Source organism: Bolinopsis microptera, chromosome 11 (genome assembly GCF_026151205.1).
Source record: "Bolinopsis microptera isolate Bmic1 chromosome 11, MBARI_Bmic_1.0, whole genome shotgun sequence".
NCBI lineage: Eukaryota > Metazoa > Ctenophora > Tentaculata > Lobata > Bolinopsidae > Bolinopsis > Bolinopsis microptera.
Window position 1 is genome coordinate 2,079,465 of NC_087082.1, and position 26,303 is coordinate 2,105,767.

General features: G+C 39.6%; 3 protein-coding genes across 3 annotated transcripts in view; all 3 read left to right on the forward strand.

The window, feature by feature from the left end:
- The window catches only part of LOC134822751 (heat shock protein 75 kDa, mitochondrial-like), a 76,993-nt gene that overhangs the window by 33,540 nt on the left and 17,150 nt on the right, over window positions 1-26,303 (forward strand).
- LOC134823155 (DNA annealing helicase and endonuclease ZRANB3-like) overlaps window positions 1-26,303 on the forward strand; it is a 41,246-nt gene that overhangs the window by 4,073 nt on the left and 10,870 nt on the right. The window contains exons 3-5 of the mRNA XM_063834503.1: window positions 24,387-24,534; window positions 24,696-24,825; window positions 25,294-25,395. Coding sequence (XP_063690573.1) covers window positions 24,387-24,534; window positions 24,696-24,825; window positions 25,294-25,395 — 380 coding nt within the window. The remainder of the gene's footprint in view (window positions 1-24,386; window positions 24,535-24,695; window positions 24,826-25,293; window positions 25,396-26,303) is intronic.
- The window catches only part of LOC134823156 (alcohol dehydrogenase class-3-like), a 55,633-nt gene continuing 54,784 nt past the window's right edge, over window positions 25,455-26,303 (forward strand). The window contains exon 1 of the mRNA XM_063834504.1: window positions 25,455-25,476. The gene's annotated coding sequence lies outside the window, so the exon portion shown is untranslated. The remainder of the gene's footprint in view (window positions 25,477-26,303) is intronic.

The window sequence follows — 26,303 nt, forward strand, 5'->3', positions numbered from 1 at the left end:
ACCACTTAACAAATAACACCGGTTATTAACGTGTAAGAACTGGTTATCGCCGGTTAACGACCACTTTAAGCCGTTAGAGAGCGAAAAGTGGTCGAGCCCTGTTCAAAGCAGAGATGTGCTCCCACCAAACTGTGTATTTCCTAAAACTGCTTCAAGAAAACCGGGACTATGTAATAACATTGTTTAAATGGAAGAACACTCGCTTCAACCTAAATATTTGGGACAAGACTGTAAACTCTATTTAACTAAAGCAATTACAATACACAAACTGTGCGATGTCAAACGAGCAATTCTATCAAAGAAGTGAGAAAAAGTCATTAGCCATCAACTCTAACTCTCATCATGCGTGCTTGTTCATTTACGGTCTATACTGTTAATTAATGTCACATCTCTGCTTATTATCGCTGACACTATTATTATAAGCTTAATTATTTGCTCTTTGTGGGCAGTTAGTACGTATCAGAAAACGGTTGACTTCTAGTTGTGCAAATATAATTAACAATGTATTGGAGAATTTCTACTACTGTACAACTGTACAATTAAACGAGCAATTTAAAATATTTGAATTATAAAACTTGTATCTATTTAGATATCAAGGTTAGACACGGTTTTCAGTGGGGAAGCATTTCGATTGAAAGTTTCCGTGTATATCAGAGGTCAGTATATTAAAGTCACTATTGTGACGGTACATTAGAACTAGTGGCGGATATGGTGGCGGACAAACGTAAAATAAAAATAAAGATGTTGTATTTGGCCGAAGAAGATAATATGACGATTCACTTGCATGGTCTTCAATGTGTTTTCAGTCGTTCAAGCAATCAAAATTAGCTTCTAGCATGCTTTGGCCAGACGAAGCCGTGTATGACAGAAGATTGCGCATTAAAGACAGGCGCTGACAGAGTCGCCAACATTTCGAATTCGTAAAACTGCGTACTGTGGCAAGGTTCCAACTGTGACAGTGTTACAACTGTACTGTGACAGAGGGGTATAGGACACGAGGGCGGACTGTGACAGTGTTACAACTGTACTGTGACAGAGGGGTATAGGACACGAGGGCGGACTGTGACAGTGTTACAACTGTACTGTGACAGAGGGGTATAGGACACGAGGGCGGACGTCACAAGGGCGGTACTATCCTAAATAAGAAAAAAAAACTTGCAACATCACACAATTTAACTTCTGTTTACAAGCGTCAATGTTAAAGTGAGTATCATGTGATCCGCCCTCGTGTCCACCCTTTTAGGAAATTGCCACCCTTGTGTCCTACGCCCACGTGTCCTCCCCTCTTATTTCTACCGCTCCTGTGTTTTCCACCCTCGTACGGTTCCCGTAAGTAAGGTGCAGTGTACGTGTTATTCGGGGAAGTAACAATAACAAGCTCGCGTGGTATCAGGATTCAGGGACCCATTCAGAAGCTGTATTTCAAAGTATCACATACATAAAAAATGTTGATATTTGTCCAAAACTTTGGGGAAAAGAGAACTTGACGTACGGTAAATCGGGGTTTATGGTAATCGGGGTATTCAAATACTTTGGATCTTACATAGCTTCAACTAGCAAAGACATCAATGTTTAAGAAAGGCCTAGCATGGAAAGAACTGCAGAGTCTAGATACTTTCTGGAAATCGGACATGTCTAGGAAGATTAATACGAAGATGTTTAGAATTGCAGTAAACCTGTCTTGAAACTCTTTCCAGACTACATTTGGATCGATCTAGGCAGGAAGGGGTACGGTAAATCGGGGTTTACTGTACTATTGTATCAATATATTATAATAGATGCTACCATCTGTGACAATTGACAAGTCATTTTCTTTGTTGGCACTATTCAATGAGTTTTTGACAGTTTCACTGGTAACAGATGGTGAACTCTAGTTACACTAGTCTCTACTGTCCATTATTAGTTTTATAACAGGACTTCATCACTAAACCGCCGTTTCTAGTAGACCGCCGTTTCTAGTAGACCGCCGTTTCTAGTAGACCGCCGTTTCTAGTAGACCGGCCAATGGTCAACCGAAGCAAACGCATTTAGCTCGTTCTAGCAACTCGGTATTTTACCTCTCAACGGTTCATCTCAATAATTTGACTCCGATTCTAAATCTTCCATTAAGATACTGGATGAAAACCTGAGCTCGGTCCCTGGATTTAAAATATTATTCGGGGCTGAGTATTTAAAATTTCTTTAAATTTATCAAAGCAAGAATTGGGAGAATTCATCTAAACATTGGACAAAGGACTAGCACTGAACGGTCAAATTGAACCAGAAATCTGATTGATGGTCCATCTTATAGACAGTTGAGAACTCTAAGATTAACCGCACAAGATGCTGAGAAAAGCTATTGAACAATCTGCCTCACCAATCAAGAACAAAGTCAGGTTTACAAACAACAAAGCATTGTGTGGCGAAAAGACAATGGTGTTCTCACACCAGGTAGAGTACTGAGTAGAGTAAATTCTCACGAGAACAAGCCTCAATCGTATCTACCAGTGGCACCCTCCCACCTCCTCAACCCACCACATTGGCCGGCAGTGTAACGTTAAGTAAAAGGTATAATCCCAATATTTAGTTATCCAGGTACAAAGTGTCTAAATTATTCAAATTATGTGAACTAATGAGTCAACCTATTTTTAAACACATGAAAATGGAGAGCGTGGCGAGTAACAATTGCAAGCTAAAATTGGCATAAAAATACCGCAAAATTAGGAATTTTTGTAAACAAAGGAGGCAGCTGTCGTTAGTGTTTCAAATTTCTATATCGAATGGGGACAAAAACTATACTAGCTGGGGAGAGCGGAATGAAAAAGAGAAAGGCTGGAGAGTGAAAGCCGGAGAAGATGAAAGTAAAGGCGAAGACAAAGCCGCGCAATAACACACGTGCTGTATCCTATTCCTACCAAACAATTGGTTGCCCGACAAAATTGACAACAGACAGCTGAAACGTAGAGAATAATTACGGACTTTGAAAGTTGAGCGGTATAGTGAATATGTAGTAGTCCGTAATCAGATACTTGACAGTTTAAATCTCTGTAGACGCATGGAACGACGGTGACTTATTATTACTCCACCAATACTATCAATCATCTGTCTTATTACTAGATCAGTCAGAAGGACCAAAAGTATTTAAAGTATTTAAGCATCTGTGATCTAGGAACATGGCTTGTTAAGTTGTTAGCTTGTTGTGTACCCTGACCCCTCAACCAGTGGCGTAACGTTGCCTGTTGGCGCCCCCCCCCCCCCCCCCCCCCCCCCCCGCCGAAAAGGCCCCCCCCCCCCCCTGTTGGCGCTCCCTCCCCTTTTGGTGCCCCTCCCTAAAATTGAAAAAATCAGGTGATTTTAGAGGGTACGCCGATAAAATCTCTAAAAAAGTGTGTATCTAGAGCAAAACGCGCAGTTTTGCTAGTACTTTATTTAAGTTTTCGAAATTGTCCCACATTCAAACGACGATTTGGCGCCCCCTAAGACGGCGCCCCCCCCCCCCCCCCCCCCTGCACAGCGGGGTCAGCGGGGCCCTTCGTTACGCCACTGCCCTCAACCCTTAAACTAAACCTAACATCTAGCATAGTACCTACAGTTTGATGGTGTATAATACAGTCTGTTATAGTACAGTCTGCTGAGGTGATTATAACTTGAATTATTTATGTAAGATTGAATTTAAACTACATTCTGGCTTATATTATGTAGATTATATTCATTAGATTGCATAAGTTGATTGTGCAGCCAGATCTGAGTCTCAATTTACTGCTACTATCTTCGATTTACTGGCAATTTCTTACAACCCTCAAGCTCAGTACAGCTCACCTACGCCCTACATTTACCAGGAACCTTGCAGCCCCCAGTACAGCTCAACTACATTTACCAGGAACCTTGCAGCCCCCAGTACAGCTCACCTACATTTACCAGGAACCTTGCAGCCCCCAGTGCTGCTCCTCTACATTTACCAGGAACCTTGCAGCCCCAAGTACAGCCCACCTACATTTACCAGGAACCTTGCAGCCCCCAGTACAGCTCACCTACATTTACCAGGAACCTTGCAGCCCCCAGTACTGCCCACCTACATTTATCAGGAACCTTGCAGCCCCCAGTACAGCTCACCTACATTTACCAGGAACCTTGCAGCCCCCAGTACTGCTCCCCTACATTTACCAGGAACCTTGCAGCCCCCAGTACTACCCATCTACATTTACCAGGAACCTTGCAGCCCCCAGTACAGCTCACCTACGTTTACCAGGAACCTTGCAGCCCCCAGTACTACCCACCTACATTTACCAGGAACCTTGCAGCCCCCAGTACAGCTCACCTACGTTTACCAGGAACCTTGCAGCGCCCAGTACAGCTCACCTACATTTACCAGGAACCTTGCAGCCCCCAGTACAGCTCACCTACATTTACCAGGAACCTTGCAGCCCCCAGTACTGCTCCCCTACATTTACCAGGAACCTTGCAGCCCCCAGTACTACCCATCTACATTTACCAGGAACCTTGCAGCGCCCAGTACAGCTCACCTACATTTACCAGGAACCTTGCAGCCCCCAGTACTACCCACCTACATTTACCAGGAACCTTGCAGCCCCCAGTACAGCTCACCTACGTTTACCAGGAACCTTGCAGCGCCCAGTACAGCTCACCTACATTTACCAGGAACCTTGCAGCCCCCAGTACTGCTCACCTACAGCTACATTTACCAGGAACCTTGCAGCCCCCAGTACTGCTCCCCTACATTTACCAGGAACCTTGCAGCACCCAGTACTGCTTCCCTACATTTACCAGGAACCTTGCAGCCCCCAGTACAGCTCCCCTACATTTACCAGGAACCTTGCAGCCCCCAGTACTGCTCACCTACATTTACCAGGAACCTTACAACCTTTCCCACAACAGAATCAGGAATCCTTGTTTTGGGTGCTCCTTGATAATCTTTTTGTGCCAGATACCACATGATACGGGTTCCTTGTGAGGTTACTTTCTAGTCATCATTCAGCAGGCCGACTGTGAAGTTCTCATCTCTATCAAGCATCAATTTATTTTATTCATTTTGTAATAATTAATAAGCGCATATCGGAGACATCAAAGACGGGATATATTAACCTATTACAACCTAGCTGGCCCCTTCCTTAATCATAAAATAATATTAGCAAGCTCTGGTATATATCTTTAAACGTCTCATCTGCATTACTAAACTCCAAGTCTATGGTGAACTACTAGCCCATCAGTATATTAACAGATCCGACATTTTTCTGGAATTAGAGTTGAACAACGTCATGCCTACTTATCAAGTATGTACACTTGAAGTAAGCCAAAAAACCATGTAATGTAAGGAAAACAAAGATCTCTCAAGAAAAACAACATTATGACTTAAAAGAATATGCAACTTGCACTGAAAATTAGAGCTTAATTTAAAGTATTTTGCTTAGCAATTAGGAAAAATGAAAAAGCTTAGCACGGTACGGGGAAGGCGCGTACTACATATTTCAACTGGAATGTGCTTCAATTTTTCAAATCACAACATAAGTTTGTGAGAAGATCTCATATTGTCCAATTGTTCTGTAGTTGTATTATTGTATTCTATATCTTTTGTTAATAGAATACCACAGACACTATGCTGTAACAACATAATGTCTGAGAAATTCCCGAACCAAAAGAATGTTTTGATTTTGATAAAACAAAGTATGTGACCTAAATATTAATACAACAAAGGTTGATAAACCAAGGGCTAAACTTGCAAGATCTTTATCGAAAAATTAAACACAGTTTACATCATTACTAACCGTAAAGACCTTGCATATAACGATGAATATTCGAATTCATTATTCATACTTAACAGTCAACATTTATTAAACTACACAGTTGAATAGAGGACAAACGTTAATTAAATAGAGGACAAGTGAAGAAGGGAGCAGAGGAAGAATGAACAATACTGGTCGCATGAGTCCTGCTGTTATGTTGCCTGACAATTCAACAATGAACAATGAGTTAGCTAATATCACTGTGGCAACGTAGGACGTACATAATATAATGAAATGAGTGGGGAATAGTTGGATCGCCAACTTTTGCTAACAGAGAAATAAAACAACAACCTCAAATACTGGTCTCAGGGTCATTGTTAAATCATAAATTATGCCTTCGAATGATAACTTATTGAAATTTCAAGTAGTAACGATCTTGCGACAAAGGGAGATGAAACCCTATAGAATATGCAATTGTAAATATGCTGAACACATGTAATCATCCCAGCTAATAGATAAACCAAACTGTAACTTTTTTTAATTTATAAACAATTTATAAAGATGCAACTTGTATACTCCCTACTAATTATTGCCTGTGCTGTGCTTGATATTGCAGATCTTGGCTTGCAATGTCGGGTTTGGCTCATTTTAATGGCATTCTTGAACTATCGGGATTTTTGATTGCTGATTCAAATCATAAATTTCCCGAACATTACTTGAACATGATTTTGTAGGTGTAAAACGTACTTTAATATGTTAATATGACGAATTAGTGGAAGACATATAAAAAGGAGAAAAATGTATCGCTAATAGGTTGCAGTTAACATTATTGAAAATAAGTTAACATTATTGAAAATAAGTCCTTGTATGAAATTCTACATCTGAAAGTTCGAGTTGCATAGATGAGGCCAATACCCGAGTCCATTATCCCAAGATTTATAAAATCAGGACACGAAAGAAATGACATTCTCAAAAATACAAACGCTTTTAAATGGTGACTTTGATAAGGGTTAAGCACAGGCCAATAGAACTGGTTACGGGTCTATTGGTTACGGTGATAGCAGAACTTAAACATTTCAACAGGAGCGTGTTTCAACAAGTCAATGTCTACCTTAGTCAAGGACAGCAATTAAACCATAGGTGAAGATATTGTTTTTTTTGTAGTCTATTGACATTCGCAATGATATGAAAAGGTTTAAATATGCCGTCTATTCAGCCTCCAACCAAGGAAATATGTGGATATGTCCAATGCCCTTTTGTTTTGCCGCCTTACAATTCAAAAATGTGTTTAACAGAACAAAGAAGAACCGGTGAATATACCACGAAAGCCCTCAAGAAATTATTTCTCATTGACCAGACCACTTTTCCATGTTCTAATGCGTCCTACTACAGAATATAGTGATACTCATTTACGCGGATGAACATAATTATTATAATTATTATAATTATCAATTAATGGCAGACATTATTATGGGCGCAACACTTCGAAACAGTTAACTACAGTTGACTGTTTGATTGTGTTATTACCTTATCGGACTTAGATTTGGGCTGACATTAAATGTACGGACATTAAATGTACGGACATTATATGAGCGGACATAATATGAGCGGACATTAAATTAGCGGACATAATTATGTATGCTTGTAGTTGTTACTCACTGTACGTAATATCCGAACAAATAAAGTTTGACACTAGATAATTAAAACTAGTCGGATACATTGAGTACACTTGACAGAGTCAGGACTAAACAGTCATAAAATATTAGACAAAATTACAAAGTGATTCGCAGGAAAATAAACGAGTATAGTAGGACAATTCTTTTGTTCCGTGCTGTATTTCAGGGTACAATAATACGAAACGAATTAGCGCAGAAACCCTCTCTTTATTTTTTGTAGCAAGAGCATTGGCTTCAAATTATATATTTAATAGTAGTGTTGAAAGTAATGTGAATTGCACGGTTATTAAGCTGCTTATTCAAGTGTTAGTAGGGATATTTACAATAATTTATTGACAGCGTGATTCACAGGGTATATGTACTTTACCAGAACAGAATATTATTGAACAAGAACGAATTAGTTCAAGTGAATGATTTGTCGACAGTTAAGTCCCTTAAGCGTTCTCAGATTCACAGCTAATTAAAAAGTCGGCATTATAATGTCCTTATAACTGAGATATGGTATGTCCTTATAACTGAGATATAGAGGCCGATATTGCTTCTCTTATAAGGAGATATGGTGTGATAATAGTTATAATTTTACTCTGCGTTACTGAAAGTCAGCTTAACTGTAGAATAGAAAGTTTAGTGGTATAATTATTGTAATTACTAGTAGCAATCATCACGATACTTTTATTATATATTTATTCATGAAACCACAACGCTTAGAAACCTATGCAGCGTCAATTTGACTATTTTATCTGCCAAGCATGGAGAAAGGGATACTGTAAAATAGAGGACTGATGCAGGACTGATTAGCTTTACGAATTTTGTATTTAACCTTTCAAAAAGTAAGCTAACAATTTGATATAGAGTGATATTTTAGATAAAATGCCAAAGCGTTCTATCTCTTGCGGAGACGGTTCTGCTGTAGTACCACCACTGTTTCATCACGGTACTAGCGTTCTGACTTCTACCGCTGTTCTGCTGTCGGCATAGACGAGTGGGAACAATTTAAACATAATTGGTTAAACAGAATTGAGTGCCTTCAAACAATTATTTAAAAACTTATTTTCCTGTTAAAAGACCTAGAACATCATAAGAAAGGTAATGACAGAAAGTTCTTTTTCAAAGTTAGCGACAAAACTAGTGGAGTTTCAGTAATCTCGTTGATGTTTTCAAGTCGAAAAAAGGACGGTGAGTATTTAATTTGATGTGCGTGGAGACAGTGAAGTGGGGGACTACCAATGGTAGATATTTGATTAACAGTAGTACCATTAATCAAATACCTGCTCGAAGACATGGTTAATACAATCATAGCCCAACCCACAGAGTAATGAAACTGATTTCACCCTTGGATTTGGGAGTTGAGCTTGAGTGGATTGAGAACATCGTGTGTATTCGAAATTTTTGCAATACTGACATGGTCATTAATGTTCATTTAATGGTCATTGGTGGTCATTAATAGTCATTAATAGTCATTAATAGTCATTAATGGTCATTAATGTTCATTAATGTTGCATCCCCCAGTGAAGCAGATCAGAGAAGACTAATTAGTGAACTACCACAAGAAACAAGCTCTAAAAGGAAATTGGAAGGTAATAGCGAAGGACAGAAGAATGGAAGAAAACAGAGTTTAAAATAAAAAATAAGAATACGTGCAGTTAGGGGTCCGGTTATTCTATCGTGGCAGTATGCCCGTACGTAGACAGTGTCTGTAGGCTGTACTTTCACTGAAAGTCTCTCAGGGTTAACTGAAATAGTACAGAGCTGGTCGCGACATGGATCCTCGACAAGGGTCCTCGCAGGTACTATCTCGGTAGTGTAACCCTATCAATCAGTACACCTCCGGCCAGGCCCCTCATACTCAAATGTTGATATTATCTACATTTCTAATCACCTCACAAAACAGAAGAAAGAAGAAATTAACCTAAGATGATAAAGTCGACACTGGCCTGAAGCCAAAAGAGAGATGAGGAGGACTGAGGAGCAATGCACTCGACCAGAGCCAATAAACCCAGCTGTGACGATCAGGTAAACGAATGGTCAGTCACGTCCAGTCGTGATCCTTTGATTTAATCGCTGAGTATGCAATTGGAGAGTTGAATGGTATGGATTACTTTTTGTCTAATTGATGAGCAACTATAGCATAGTATAGTACCATATTCACACTCGAGCCCTCATCTTGGGTATTTAAACAGATAAATAGTTAATACGAGCAATGTTTGGGTAAGATTTAAAAAGGTATTTATTTTTATTAAAACAACTATAATACTACATATTCTCTGGATTATTTTATTTACAGTGAATTATATTGTAAACTATAAACGTAAATTTACTGAAATCATGGCGTTTCTCCAAAGTTCAAAGTATAATTCGGTTAACATAATCAATATATTTATTTGTGCTAATGTTCTCGTTATCTGTTCAAAAATTGTGAATTCAAGAGTATCGCTATAAAGTTTGACGCATACCCGGTTAACATAATCAATATGTTTATTTGTGCTAGTGGCAATGCAGATAGCTAATGTTCTTGTTATCTGTTCAAAAATATCAAACTCCGTAAATTCAAAGGTATCGCTATCAAAGCGTATAGCTACACGTTAAGAAAAATGAAATATACGAAATAAGAGTGTTTAGTTCGCAGACATATACATCCGGCGTCCTTTTTTCAGTGGAGAAGAGAACCAGCCAGAGTTCTTGTAATTGATAAATGACTTCTTTGGCCTGGAATTATGTTGGGTTATTTATAAAAGTCTAGTATGTAGTAGTGTAGGCACTTGAAAAGTGGTCACTAGCCGACTACTAACCACTTTTTTAATAACAGCTCCTCAAAGTAGGTCTGCTTTAGGGACCGTGCATAGACCGTGCAGGGACCGTGCATGGAGTGTCTTTTGTTGTTGCATAGACCGTGCAGGGACCGTGCATAGACTGTCCGGAGCTAAACGACCAACTGGCCCAAAATACGAAATTTATGAAGCGGCGCCTGGTTATTCTTTAACTTGTCCGTATTTTCTACAAGGTTCAGTAAACCCCCGATTTACCGCGCCCCGATTTACCGCAAACCCCGATTTACCGCGGCTTTTTCCTTTCTCCCAAACTCAGCGGTAAATCGATAAAATGGTGATTTTCTCAAAAAAATACGAATTGTAATTAATTTTAAAGAGCGTATTTTTAGAACACTGGTCAGAGTACTTAGTGAGCTTATGTTTGGTTCAGAAAAAAACACATTGAAGAAGTTGGGAGAATTATTTTTAAAACAGCTGTAACCATTATATCGTATTTATAACTTTATAACCTCAAGCTGTCATGGGAAAGCATATTCCGCTGAAATGTGACAAAGCTGTACAACATCTTCAGGCGTGTAAGTTGTAACAGAGCAGTTGTTCAAACGCGGGGTATTACCCCTAGGAGACGATATACTTACTTTAGGTTACTTTAGGTAGGTTCGGCAGGGATCGCTTCTGGACAACAGTATCAAGTACGTCCTCCAATCACTCCTGGCTTAGATCTTTTTGTAGAGTCCATTCCAGAAGAGAATTATTTGTGATGGCGGTATACCCTTTTGTGGGCGGGGTGTCCGGGAAGCCTTTCAGGAATTTAGCAAGGGAGGATTTGAAAGTTTCCAAGACTTGGATTGTGTTAACTTCCTTGGGGAGCAGGTTCCATAGTTTGGCTGCTTTTACTCCAAAAGAGTTTTCATAATGGGTCGAGATTGAGCATTGTGCCTTTTTGTTAAATGCAGGCACAGTGGCCTTTACACCGTGTCGGGAGCTTTCCTTGAACTGCATGTTGATGTCGTTCGGAGCTAATCCATTCATCATCTTCCATGTATGGATTATGATGTATCGTTCTCTGCGTCTCTGTAATGAGAGAAGATTCAGGTTCTGCAGGCGTTCCCAGTAATCAAGGTTCTGGCAGCCACTGATTCGACGAGTGTAGTGTCGTTGGATGCTTTCAATAGCTTCTATATCGCTGATCTTGTCAGGGTTCCACACCGGGCAGCAGTATTCGAGTTTGCTTCTCACCATGGTTTTGTAGAGTGTGAGCATGAGGAAGCGTGACCTATCTCTGAATACACTAAGGACCCATGACGTCATCGTCCTTGCTGTTTTAGCCATCTGCTGTATGTGAGAAGACCAGGAGCAGTCATTTGACAGGAGAACCCCTAGGTCCCTCACAGTTTTGGCTGGGTCAATAGTTCTTCCATTTGTTAAATTGTAACAGGAATATTGACTGGTGAAGGGCAATTCTCTTAACAGTAATGAATTGTTCAAGCTGTAATTCAATATTTCGAATTTGGCCTCATTTAGTTGCATGTTGTTCTTCAGGGCCCAATATGGATTTGTAACCAAATTATTCTCCAATCCCTAGGTTACGCTGCATTTGTATGGCAGCATAGAATAGACGAAGCCCAGTACATGAAGACAGAGATGCAGGCAATTCAGAAACTAGTATCATAATACCAAGAGGACTCACTAGCCGGCTAATGAACACTTTATGGTTATTAGGCGGTCACTAGCCGGCTACTAGCAACACAAATGCTAGTAGTCACTAAAATTAAAAGTAGCTACTAGGTGGCCAGTGATCATTTTTTTTATTTAGAGAGGCTGGGCCAAGATAGCCCACGAGAGGATAGCATTGAGATGCTCTGCCTACCTCTGGGGTATGATCATGGTCAATTATATTTGATATTCGATTAAAAATAGTAATCTGGTGCCATTGGTTTGCACCGTAGTCCGTTCTGTCCACTCTCTTTGAAAAGTTCCGCCGTACCGTTCTTCTCAGTAGTGTCCGGTCGCCATCTACAATGAGAAATGTAGTTCGAAAATTCGTAGCAATTTGGGGCGCCTACAACAATTTTATTGTCTTAAAAAGGGTCAGGTCTTAAAAAGGGTCAGGTCTTAAAAAGGGTCAGGTCTTAAAAAGGGTCAGGTCATTTTTTTGGTGCCCCCCACTGGAACATTGTCTATCTACACTCTACAGCCAGAGATACAATTTTACCACGCTAAGTTTGATATCGTGAACACCCTCGTCCCTACTGTTCCTCCGTTGTAAGCGGTGTCAGAGGTGTTACATCGCCCCACAGAAAACACATAGTGAACTATGTACGCAATTACTTGGACCCAATACATCGAATTAATCTAAATCCATAAATTTATGAAAAACTATTTAATAACAAACAAATCTTTTTTTTCAGAAAAATTTTACTTTAATTATATGTATCATATTACGTATAGTAATGTAACAGAAATCATACGAAGTTTTATTGATATACACCACACTAGAAATAACAGTCCACTACAAAAAATCACTTCAATAGTACATATCATATACGAATCATAGGAAGATTTATTGATATATTACACACATTTATTGATATATTACACACTAAAAATGAATATACACTACCAACAGTCAACACTACCAAAAAAAGGATCGGTGCAGATTGCAGTGGGCCATCGGTAACAGGAGAGATATGCCTCCCCCTAGAAATCCTTTTACTAATATAACATAAGAAACTGTGTAATTTAGTCCCTGAAGTCGGCCCGGATTCAAATCTTAAGCATTCAAATGTCTTCACGAGCGTGTTAAATCATTTTACACTCTAACTTCGAGATTTAAAAACTGTTGAAATCAACTTAAATCTATGTACTTTTGAAAGCTGAATCACCCCCAGTCCTCTATCTACTTATTACTTAACTTCTGACATGGAGAGTACTAAGATAACATTTATTGCACTGATCACTAACGCAGTGATGATAACATATGACATAGGTGTAAAGGCGACCATGGCCGTACCAAGCATCCCGAAAGCCACGCCAATAGCTGTCGAAATTCCTGACCCTAGTGCAAATTTCTCTGTTCCGAAGTAATCAATATCAGCAAAGATGTAACTGATAGTCATTACGGAGAACCCGTACAAGAATTTTACCATGAAATTGCTCACAACAACGACAAAAAGGCTTTCCTTCGCTAGCATCATCACTGTAAAAGCAATCACGTTTAACAATGCGACTATCACCTGTAACTTGCGGAAACTGAGCATATCTCCGATAAAGTGCCTGAATAACTTTCCAAATAAGGATGCTGAAGTAACAGTGCCCAATAACAACAAATCCGCTCCCTGAGTCACTGTCACCGAACAGTCACTGTTTGGTTCAGCGTTTTCTATTTTGAGCATCTGGATTAAGGTTGGAACGAGAAGGATTGTAAGCCAGCCTTGGAATACATTCGTCCCATCCAATAGCCCGAGTTTAATGATTCTGGCAATAAAATTGGGAGGAACGTCCATTGTTCCTTCTGGTATATCCTGGTTTTGCTCGTTCATTGTTCCTTCTGGTACTTCCTGGTTTTGCTCGTCTGGCAGTTCTGATGTCTCTAGATAGCTGAAGTGGAGCATGAAAATGGGTGGTATGAATAAAGGTATTGAGGTGAGAAGTACAAAGATCCTCCAATTGATTAAATCTAGCAGGAGATATCCTAAACCAGCTGACCAGACTCCACCGATAGCGTACATTACAGCCGAAATCATCAATAGATCGTGTAGAATCGCCTTTTCGGAAGCCAGCTCAGCTATCATGACATAAATAGTTGAATTGCCGAGTCCTATACAAATGCCAATGAGGGCTCTAGAAAGAAGGAGCGAGTTGTAGTCAGCAACTATAGCACAGTCCACAGTGCTTAGAACGCTTAGATAGAGGGAGAACAGCATCAACTCCTGTCTTCCAAACCAGTCTGAAAGTGGTCCGGAAATGGCTAGAGTCACAGCTAATGTGATGTAAAGTATACAATCCAATGTTCCTTCCTGCCACTCAGACAGTTCAGTGACACAGGATATTTGCTGAGTTATCACTCCAGGCAAATATGTTTCCACTCCGTGTCCAAGATTGATCAGAGCACCAAACACTGCTAATAACTTATCCGTACGTGTCCAGAACGGCTTCCGTTCAACCAAACGTGTTTCCTCCGTTTCATCGCTCTTATTTAGAGCGTCCGAGTTGGTCATCTAATTGTTGGGTATCTTTTTAATCTACAGAGTGAATGCACATTACGCAAGTAGAGATATAAAGCAAAAAGGAAATAGTAAAGACAAGATGTTGGTTCTCATTATCGACAACAAGCAGTTATACTAATACCACGTTCAGTGTAAATCATGTGAATTGTTTTAATTAGGGATCCTCTGATTGGTAACCGATCGGCTAATACGTCATCGACAAAAAAGAGCAAAACCTTAAAGGCTATTGGAAATGTTCAGACTTCAGAGTTCCAGAAACGATTATATATTTGACTATAGCAATAAAAAGCTCAAAAATCAATATACCTATTGGATTTTTTTCAACAAAATGATGTTTACCTCTGCACTTGTCCCAAATTAAATTCATAATATCGCAAACGTTATCAGTATCAATAAATACTAATTGCGCTGAGGAAATTGATCTTCAATAAAGTATTATACCTATGGACAACAGCTGGTATAAGGTATTTCAGGAATTTGTTGGATTATATTATAGTCTCCTCCAACACCAGTCTTGCTTTAAGGGCAATTATTCAACAAAGGCAAATAGAAACAATTATAGCTTCAGTATAAGATATTTCAGGAATTTGTTGGATTCTATTATAGTCTCCTCCAACACCAATCTTGCTTTAAGGGCAATTATTCAACAAAGGCAATTAGAAACAATTGTTTCGGTAGCATTCCAACACGTTTTGGTGACTGGAAAAAACCTTGGGAGAGGATGGATGAGCGGGAAAGAGAGAGGGAGGTTATGCTGAGAGTGAAGGAGAACATTGAAATAGAGAGGGAGGTGCAAGTAGGTTCTCTGGAGATGCAGAGCAGGTGGGGTGAGTGGAGAGAGCTCGTAATGAAGACGGATTTGAGCTGGCATACACTTTTTAAGTATGGTGACTCACTTATTGGGTTCATGCTAAGTGCTGTGTACGGCACCCTCTTAACCCCCTCTATGGTTTCCAAGTGGAGTGAAGATGAGGATGGGAAGTGCAAGTTATGTGAGGAGAGGATGGGCACCATTCAGCACATTTTGGCTGGGTGTAAGGTGGCCCTTAGTCAAGGAAGGTATAGATGGTGGCACGACAAGGTTCTGAAGCAGATATCTGAACAGGTTGTCTTCCATTGTGATCGCCGAGTGAACACTTATAAGAACAAGGCCGGCGATGGAAGACAGTTCATTGATTTTGTTCCTGCTGGGAGGAGAAAAGCAGGTAAAGACGACCGGAAGGAGAGTCGTGGTTTCGGGATCCTGAGTGGGTATCGGGATTGGATAGTGCTGTCAGACCTTGAGGGGCAGCTTAAGTTTCCCAGTGAGATTGTGGAAACACGGCTGAGGCCGGACCTTGTGATATTCTCAAGGTCAGCAAAGACAGTTATTTGGTGGGAGCTAACAGTACCATCTGAAGAGCGGATCGCTGAATCGCACGAGTACAAACTCGACCGATACAGTGGTCTGCTGGCTGAGATTCAGGCGAAAGGTTGGTGCTGTTATAATGCCGCAGTCGAAGTTGGAGCTAGGGGAGTGGTTGCGCAGAGTTTGGAGAGAGCTGCGAGGAGGATTGGTTTTAGGGGAAGAGAGCTGAAGAAGCTGGTACGGGACAGTGGGAAAGAGGCAGCCCACTGTTCCAGATGGATTTACTTGTTATCGAGAAAGAGGGAGTGGGAGTTCAGGAAGGTCGAAGCTTGAGAGTTCACTATAACATCTAAAGGTACCATAAACGTTATCTCGTCGCCAATTGCGAGCTCTAACGGGTCTCCTCAAGTGACTCTCGGATCAGATGGTGGTTCAAGGGTGGACTGCTGGGGCGCCTGACAGGAAACCGTATTGCGATTAAAGCCCCGAAACGGTGTCAGGTTGGTAACTGATGATTCTGATCCATGCTCCTGTGAGTTTGCTGTTGTATCTCAACTCGCTAAACTGAGGCATCTCCGCATCTTGGGTGAATATGCGTACATCTTCATACTAAACCCAGGTGTGGCATGTGTCAGTGAATACGGGCGAGCGGATGCAATAGCGAAGGTGGTGTGGCAAGGCCTAAAAGACACAGACAGATAGTTGTCAGCTCGCTGACTGTAAGGGAGAAGGTATATCCGTATTTCGCTGCTACTGATGCAGTCCTTGATCTGGCAATCAAGGCTTCTCTGTTTTTCGTCTAACTATGTACCGTTGGGCTTGTGGAACCCGTAAGGGGGACATACATAGGTTAGAATGGTTTTGTGCACCAAGAGGAGTGAGGGAATGAGGGTTGAAGAGAGAGAGCTTGAGAGTTGTTAGGGTGGTTAGGATCAGTAGGTGGAGTGTTTGGTTGGAGCCTTCTGTTTTTGCTGTATAGCATTTTAGTCACTCCGCAGTTTATTAACTGTGTCTCAACTCTAAGGGCAATTATTCAACAAAGGCAAATAGAAACAATTATAGCTTCAGTATAAGATATTTCAGGAATTTGTTGGATTCTATTATAGTCTCCTCCAACACCAATCTTGCTTTAAGGGCAATTATTCAACAAAGGCAATTAGAAACAATTGTAGCGGTAGCATTCCAACACGTTTTGATACAGTTTCTCAAACAAACTGTATCAACAAATAATCAAGCGGGCGTTATTCTGATTAATCCCGCTGTTTTCCCCCGCTCAATATTAATAAATAATCCCTGCACAGTTTCTATAATCCCTCCCGATATTCGCTCAACCCGGTTTAGGTATAACATGTATTATATGTATAAGTATATTAACAGATATTAATTCGTCTGTCTCTGAATAAGGCTAGTTTTAATCTTATTCTTCCCACTAGAATCTGCTCGGCGCATTGTTAATATTCTGATATGTCACGTGTCCTGATGACGCGTATCACGTGACCTACTACGACGCGCATTTGTCAAAAATATTACATGACCTCACTGGCCACTAGCTGGAACTTCAAGATTGGTCACTGCCCAGCTGATGGCTATATACTAGCTATTAGGCGGTGACTAAGCGGGTTGTGGGGAAACGAAATACAGCAGATGAGCTGGCGAAGCTTGGCACAACCAGTAAATCCATTTTCAAATTTTTAATTTCACAATCTTACATCAGAATCCTGATCAACGACTAAGTCACCAGACTGAATCAGGGAACTGATGGTTAACTAATGGTTCCAAACACACCAAAATGACACTCGGCTGCAATCACGTCTTGGACAGTGCCCGACTATTGCCCAAATAAGAGGGCAATGTTTCCAGGACCTCTCAGTCAATGAAATATTTGACAACTAGCATATCACCACTATTGTCAATTTCGCAAACCGCACCAAATGCCTAATTGTGCCCGAGGACCTGGACCAGACCGGTGTGACATTTAGCGACTACTCACATGTTGTCTTAGTTTATCTTTCTATCCTCTCGTGGGCCATCCAGGCCCAGCCTCTCTTTGAGAAAATCTAAAAAATAATATCTGGTCCCTTTTTGGCCCAATTATGCAGAACCATCTAAAAATGCCCAAGACCCCGATTTAAGGTGCTCTACTTGTAGCCAGTGGTCCCCTGAACTTGTATTTGAATTTTCATCGAGAATGGACTAAAATGGCTAGTTATGAACCAAAAACCATATCCCCATATTTGGGAATATGCACCAAATTTGATATATTTTGGGCCATAAATTGGTCAAGTATCAATATCTTTGAACAAGACTAACTTTACATGAAAGGTAAATCTAATCCATACATTATTGGCCTTTAAAGAAATTAAGCGGCCAAAATTTGGATCGAGATAATATAGGTATATTAAAATATATTAAAGTATATTAAAGTCTATATAGTATATTAAAGTATATTAAAGTATATTTAAGTATATCAAAGTATATCCCCGGGTAAAAATTGGGGAAAAAACCTACATTTTAATACACTTTAATATAATTGGTCCCCCCCCCCCCCCCCCCCCCCCCCAATAGCTCAACTAGTAAGTGGGCGCCATGATATCAGTTTGTATTTGGCACGGAGCATGAGGTCTGCGTATACATATGACGGACTATCATTGTCAGAGGCACTATTTGGGGGCGAGATCGCATAATTTGCCTAATATTCTCTATATCAACTTGATTTTGCAATAAAAATTAAGAAAGATGCGGGGTGGCATGAATTTCAAACATCTACCGCACTCTCTTAACTCTAAACTCTAAACTCTAAACTCTAAACTTATTCACAAATTAAATTCATAATATCGCAAACGTTATCAGTATCAATAAATACTAATTGCGCTGAGGAAATTGATCTTCAATAAAGTATTATACCTATGGACAACAGCTGGTATAAGGTATTTCAGGAATTTGTTGGATTATATTATAGTCTCCTCCAACACCAATCTTGCTTTAAGGGCAATTATTCAACAAAGGCAAATAGAAACAATTATAGGTTCAGTATAAGGTATTTCAGGAATTTGTTGGATTCTATTATAGTCTCCTCCAACACCAATCTTGCTTTAAAGACAATTAAGCAACAAAGGCAATTATAAACAATTGTAGCGGTAGCATTCCAAACACGTTTTGATACAGTTTCTCAAACAAACTGTATCAACAAATAATCAAGCGGGCGTTATTCTGATTAATCCCGCTGTTTTTCCACGCTCAATATTAATAAATAATCCCTGCACAGTTTCTATAATCCCTCCCGATATTCGCTCAACCCGGTTTAGTTATAAGTATATTAATAGATATTAATTCGTCTGTCTCTGAATAAGGCTAGTTTTAATCTTATTCTTCCCACTAGAATCTGCTCGGCGCATTGTTAATATTCTGATATGTCACGTGTCCTGATGACGCGTATCACGTGACCTACTACGACGCGCATTTGTCAAAAATATTACATGACCTCACTGGCCACTAGCTGGAACTTCAAGATTGGTCACTGCCCAGCTGATGGCTATAATTATATACTAGCTATTAGGCGGTGACTAAGCGGGTTGTGGGGAAACGAAAAAGCAGATGAGCTGGCGAAGCTTGGCACAACCAGTAAATCCATTTTCAAGTTTTCAATTTCACAATCTTACATCAGACGCCTAATCAACGACTAAGTCACCAGACAGAATCAGGGAACTGATGGTTAAATTGGTACCAAACACACCAAAATGACACTCGGCTGCAAACACGTCTTGGACAGTGCCCGACTATTGCCCAAATAAGAGGGCAATGTTTCCAGGACCTCTCAGTCAATGAAATATTTGACAACTAGCATATCACCACTATTGTCAATTTCGCAACCCGCACCAAATGCCTAATTGTGCCCGAGGACCTGGACCAGACCGGTGTGACATTTAGCGACTACTCACATGTTGTCTTAGTTCATCTTTCTATCCTCTCGTGGGCCATCCAGGCCCAGCCTCTCTTTGAGAAAATCTAAAAAATAAGCGGTCTGTAGCTAGCTGGATATTCCACAAAACATTCCCCAATCGTGCAGAGCAGCCGCGCCCATATCTGGTCCCTTTTTGGCCCAATTATGCAGAACCATCTAAAAATGCCCAAGACCCCGATTTAAGATGCTCTGCTTGTATTTGAATTTTCATCGAGAATGGACTAAAATGGCTTAATTATGAACCAAAAACCATATTTAATATATTTTGGCCCATAAATTGGTCAAGTATCAATATCTTCGAACAAGACTAACTTTACATGAAAGGTAAATCTAATCTATACATTATTGGCCTTTAAAGAAATTAAGATCGAGATAATATAGGTATATTAAAGTATATTAAAGTATATTAAAGTCTATAAAGTATATTAAAGTATATTAAAGTATATTTTTTTATCTAAAACTTTTCAAACAATACATAATTATACAGAATTGAATGCTTCTAAATAAACCCAGTTATAAAAGGAAAAAACCGATATAGCCCTAATTTTCACTTTCCCAGAATATCGAAACCCAAATTATGTATTGAAAGAGGGGTAACCAAAACACGGTAGTGTGCAGTAATACCACACCCGCAATAACATTGGGCCCTAGCAACAATTAATTAATCAATGAATCAAAACATATAATATTGTACTTATAGAAAATATAAAACTCTCAAGGCTCCTTCTCCGAGCTAATGACTCTAAAGTTCCTGATTACGTGAACTTTGTCCGGCTCTGCTGTCCTTTTATTGAGTAGCTGGACGACAACATTCTTGTAGGCTATTCTGTCTGCAGCTGATCTATCAGGAGTAATGTAAACAAAACTAAACCCCTCTACATGTCTTAATAACTTAGTCTTGCTCAAGATGGTACGAGCTTGATCTGAGCTTGACAAAGTGAATTTAACTGGTCTGACTCGTTCACTGGTGTCCTTTCCAACTCTATTACATCTCAAAATTTTTGGTTTTTCGTTGAGATGGTCCAACAAAATACCAGATACCTTAGCATCCAGGTTCTCCTCAGTCTCTGGAATCCCAAAGATAATCAGACTTTTACTTCGATCTTCTTCTAGGGCAACCCTTTTCACTGCAGCTTGGATTTTCTTCGGTGCAAAGGCGTTTTTGCACGTGTTTTTCAACAGAGACGAAAAGGTCTTAATCTCTTTCTGAGCTGCACTTTTCACAGTTCCAATCTCGTCATCCTTCTTCAAGGCTAACTTCTCCTGCAGATCACTGATTTTTGCCATATCTTCTTCTTGCTTAGAGAGTAACTTCTCTTGTAGTTCTATGATCTTAGTCGCATCTTCTATTTTTTCTTTCCTGAACACCCTGTTGTCGTCAGCTGTTTCTGTGGCAGATTGTAACAATGGACCACAATAATCGTTCAGCAAACAGCACACTGTCTCTAGCCATTCTGATAACCTTAAAGTATATCCCCGGGTAAAAATTGGGTAAAAATTGGGGAAAAAACATACATTTTAATACACTTTAATATAATTGGTCCCCCCCCCCCCCTCCCAATAGCTCAACTAGTAAGTGGACGCCATGATATCAGTTTGTATTTGGCACGGTGCATAATAAAGATGCGGGGTGGCATGAATTTCAAACATCTACCGCACTCTCCTAACTCTAAACTCTAAACTCTAAACTTAACTCTAAACTGTGACTCACAGTAAGGCTTTATATGACTGGAGGTGGGTTCTTGAAACATAGAGGTGGGTTCTTGAAGCATAGTAATAATACGATAGTTTGTAGTAACAGAAACGTATGTTTTGAGCTCAGATGCATATGAAATTATTTATTTAAATTTCTATATTAGTTAAAAAGATTGAATGATGGGATTTTAACAGACATTTGATGGGTTAGGTTCTGAAAATATGCGCCCTCCACCTAATGACGAATAGGTGCAGACTTTCGGGGTGGAATCCAGCGGGCCCCTCTTTGTAATTGTCAGCCCAACTCGTTTTAACTTTTAGTTTTATCCCAAAATCTTATTTCAGGCTTCTTCTCTTTCTAGTTGTTCTTGTCTAGGTATCAAAAATATTTATGACCTAAATTTAATATTACAATATTTATTTTTGACACTTCAGTGACGACGAATTATGGCTTTATGAATGGCCACAGAGCCGACCATGTGATTCTCTGAGAAATCAATTAAACTCTCATATGAAATCATCAATAAGAATAAAACCAAATGCAACGAAACTCTGGAAATCTGAGATGAAATCTTGTTTAAACTTAGCTTACAGTAAGAGAAAATTACAACAAATAAATTCATTACATCACCTTACAGTGTCTTAATTTGTATATTATCGGGTCCCATTATTTTGGGGTAATGATGTGCAAATCGATTATCAAGTTCAAACAATTAGGATTTAAATCTGTTAAAACAAAATGTATCTCAGCGGCTCTTCTAATTAGAGGTCATTTTCTCGTGCATCTGCAAGTTTATTTTAAAAGGTCAGTGATCTGTGTATACGGTAAGTGTATGATGTCAATAATTCTTACCTGATAGCCGAATCTAGCTGATGAATGAAATTACGATAATTTGCAGTTAAGAAGTGAGTTTGGGAATTAGCCAAATGAATTTTCGCCAAAGAGAAAATGGCGATGACCGTATACCTGGACTCCCCCAAATTTTTACTAATCGACAAGATGCCCTCTGGGCAAGTACAATAAAATAGTTTTCGCGGGGGAGGTTTAGAAAACGATTTATGAAAATAGCCACGAAACTGTAGCAATGTGGATGCAATAAATCGACAGAAATTGACTATTCGGTCCACTGGGAGACTTTGGGGCCGAAAACTGATCCGGCCCCCAAAGAGGAGTCAGATCACGTCACCAATTAGTGACGTATAATTAGTGATGTGATCCATCTGTAGAATTTAATTGGCCCAGAAATAGGCTAGATACTGGGTAGAGTTCACATGTCAATTCTGTACAACATAGCTGTTCATTAAGAAGTAAACATGATCTGACTGCTCGACTCGTAGATCACATAAGGGACGGGAGCTCTTGCTAAAGGGGGGTTCTCGTATCAAGGGATGTGAGACGTACGTGTCAAAGGCTTGCAAGGGGAGTGAGCCGATCTAGTGTTCTAGGTATAAATATTGGGTGATAGAAGGTAGTAGTATCGCATTTAATTCTATCAACAGTCATGCCTACCTTCTCCAAGTTCCTCAACGGTTTCAGAGGATGTAAACAGGTGCTTGATTCTGACGGATATATCTACAGCCGCAAGAAAAATGATGACACCGTCCTCTCCTCTGCTTGGCGTTGCCAGAAGAACAAATCCCTTAAATGTCCTGCCAAGTGCTATCTCGCTCTCACAGACAACAATCTTTCCCTTGGAAGTAAACCACACAACCACGATTCAGATCTGGCTACCCCACAGAGACTCGAACTCCTTACAACGCTCAAGAGGAAGGCTGCAGAACAACCCCTGTCGGCGACTCAGAACCTGATATCAGAAGTCCTTGCTGATGCTTCAACAGAAGTAAACCAGACGCTACCTAATATGGAATCCCTTGGAAAAGTCGTCCAACGAGCCAGAGCTTCTGCCTCCGGATCTGCCCAACATACCGAGTCGAAGACTTCTCTTGAATTCGTTCTTCCTCCCAGCTGCACATCTACGAGAAGAGACGAACCATTTATCCTCTTTGATGGGAAGACTGACCGAGATGTGAGAATCATAACATTTTATAACCAGCCAATACATTGTCTCAATTTAAAACATGTTCACTTCTTAATTTGTAGCTTCTGTGTGCAGAGTTGTCATATGAACTTTACCCCAGATCTAGCCCATTTCTAGGTCAATTATATTCAATCCATGGATCACATCACTAATTATACGCCACAAGCTTCAAGCTTGCATGTTAATTACTTGATGACGTATATGGTGGATCATATCACTTCGGCCCCAAAGTCTGGCAGCCATTCGGTCATAAACAGATGAAATTTCCTAAAATTGCCTAAAATTTCCTAAAATTAAATCGTTGATTTTATTTCTTTATCACTTTTCTTTTTTTAAACTTTTTTTTTGCACATTGGGCAGAAAGTTGGAGATTTAAATTTTGGGAGTATGTAGCTATAGTGATCGAGAACTGAAAAGAAAACTTTTTTTTGCACATTGGGCAGAAAGTTGGAGATTTAAATTTTGGGAGTATGTAGCTATAGTGATCGAGAACTGATATCGATCGTAAATACTAAAAATACTCTAGCACAATTGTAACTGCAATTTTACAGAGCTCTAAATGCTTAATGAATACACTTGCAGGTACCTCCCGTATTCACACTGAGTGTTGAGTTTAGTCATTTTCCAATACGAGATTAGGGACGGGTTCTATAAACAAACAAACAAGCAAACATAAACAGATAAAAACAGTAACTGTAGCTATGTGGATGCAATAAATCGACAGAAATTCGGTCATAAACAGATAAAAACTGTAAAACAAATGAGTTGCTTCAAACACTGGTGACAGTGTTTAAATACACGATCAATGTTGTTGTATTATTATCAATAACAGCGGTAGTTTATTTTCTATCACTCAGTAAAATAGCATATATCAGGACTAACAATTTAATATCAGAGAAATCAACATCATTAACCAATTAACTAATTAATTAACTAATTATCCTTCGCAGGTATAGGAGCGATCTACGAGTCAGAGTGGCCGATGTTGGTGGTGGTACCGTCCAGTATGAAGTACGTATGGTTAGACGAGATACAGAGGTGGTTACCGCACCTCACCCCTGACGAAATACATCTTGTCAAGTGTGCGGAGGATGTTCCGTTAGTATATTCTTATTTAGTTTATAAATAGGTTTATTAGGAGGTTAATTAGTTTAATTTTTCAATTTTTAGTAAATTGTGTAATAAGTATTTGATATATTCTTAGCAAGAACTATAAGTCCCTAACTGAAGTTTTTACAATAAATGTCCCGTTTTTTCAGGGACTTAGTTCGGTGTAAGATCTCCATCGTTTCGTACGGATTGTTCCAGTATAAACGGTTCTTCGGTCTCCTAGAGAATCTGGACATTACCTTTAAAGTTATTATCTGCGACGAGTCTCACTATCTCAAGGTACGTCAGTAGTAACCAGGTAACCAGTTACCAGGTAACGAGGTAACCAGGTAACCAGGTAAAGAGAACCTGGACATTACCTTTAAAGTTATTATCTGCGACGAGTCTCACTATCTCAAGGTACGTCAGTAGTAGCCAGGTAAAGAGAACCTGGACATTACCTTTAAAGTTATTATCTGCGACGAGTCTCACTATCTCAAGGTACGTCAGTAGTAACCAGGTAACCAGGTAACCAGGTAACCAGGTAACCAGGTAACCAGGTGAAGAGAACCTGGACATTACCTTTAAAGTTATTATCTGCGACGAGTCTCACTTTCTAAAGGTACGTCAGTATTTAAAAATAAACTTTATAATTAATAATATATTGACTTATTAGCTTGATAAATGATAGTTAATAGACACATATCATACTGCTGAATAGTGATATCCCATCAACCCCCTCCTCTGTTATTAACGGTTACTCCGCAGAACTGGAAGAGTCTCCGCACGAAACACCTGGTAAAGTTACTACAGGGCGCTAGAAGGAGGATACTCCTCACTGGTACACCTGCACTAGCTCGCCCTGAGGAGGTCATTACTTTAGTACATACTTTCAATATGTAAATATTTAATACTTTCAACACTACTGTCTACTATATAACAAATAATTTGAGCTAGCAGAATGGTTTTCAGAGGGCATTAATGAAATTTACTATGAGCTGGTCCCAAGTCCATACGCCATTTTATTCTTTGTAATTTTCAATAACCCTGTCTAGTCATTGACTACTGATTTAGTACATGCTGTATAGAACCACATTTTAACCGTGCGTTATGTGTGTGTTAACCGTGCGTTATGTGTCCATCGACAGATTACCGAGTTCCCTAGTATAATTATATAGTACGTTAGTTTAACTGAAGTGTTCCTGGATTCTTTTTGTTGCTGGCGGGGGAAATTAAATTGGGTTAAAGGGATTAAACCTAGAAATCAGACATTTTAGTTTAAGTTTTACCGAAGAGACGTCAGTTAAGAACTTACTGCGTTACTTTAACAGTGCTTTAACACTGTTATCTCAATACTTAAACTGTTTGTTAATAACAGTTTAAGTTACAATTATCGAGGAAATTAGGTCGGAGAAAGTTATTTCTAGGTGAATTTTTAAGAGCGCTTATCGTCGTCGATCTGGAGTCATTTTACCGAACTTTAGTCATTGAGTAAATCAAGTTTTTATAGAAAAAAGCACCGCTCACACCACCATCCTGTGTATGGAAAGATTGATAAAATTTAGTTGGATAACGTGAGAACGGAGAAAAGAAGGAGAATATTGGGGCGTGGTTTAAAGAAAATACTTCTCATTCCTTGGTGAGTTGGTTGGGAAGACCTGAGGTGGAAAAAAACGTGTTAGCTATCACGTGGACTGCATGAGATTCCATTTATGGGGTCTATTACTATTTCTACTTAAGATGAATCAATACAAATTGAGATGAAATTAACCATGACT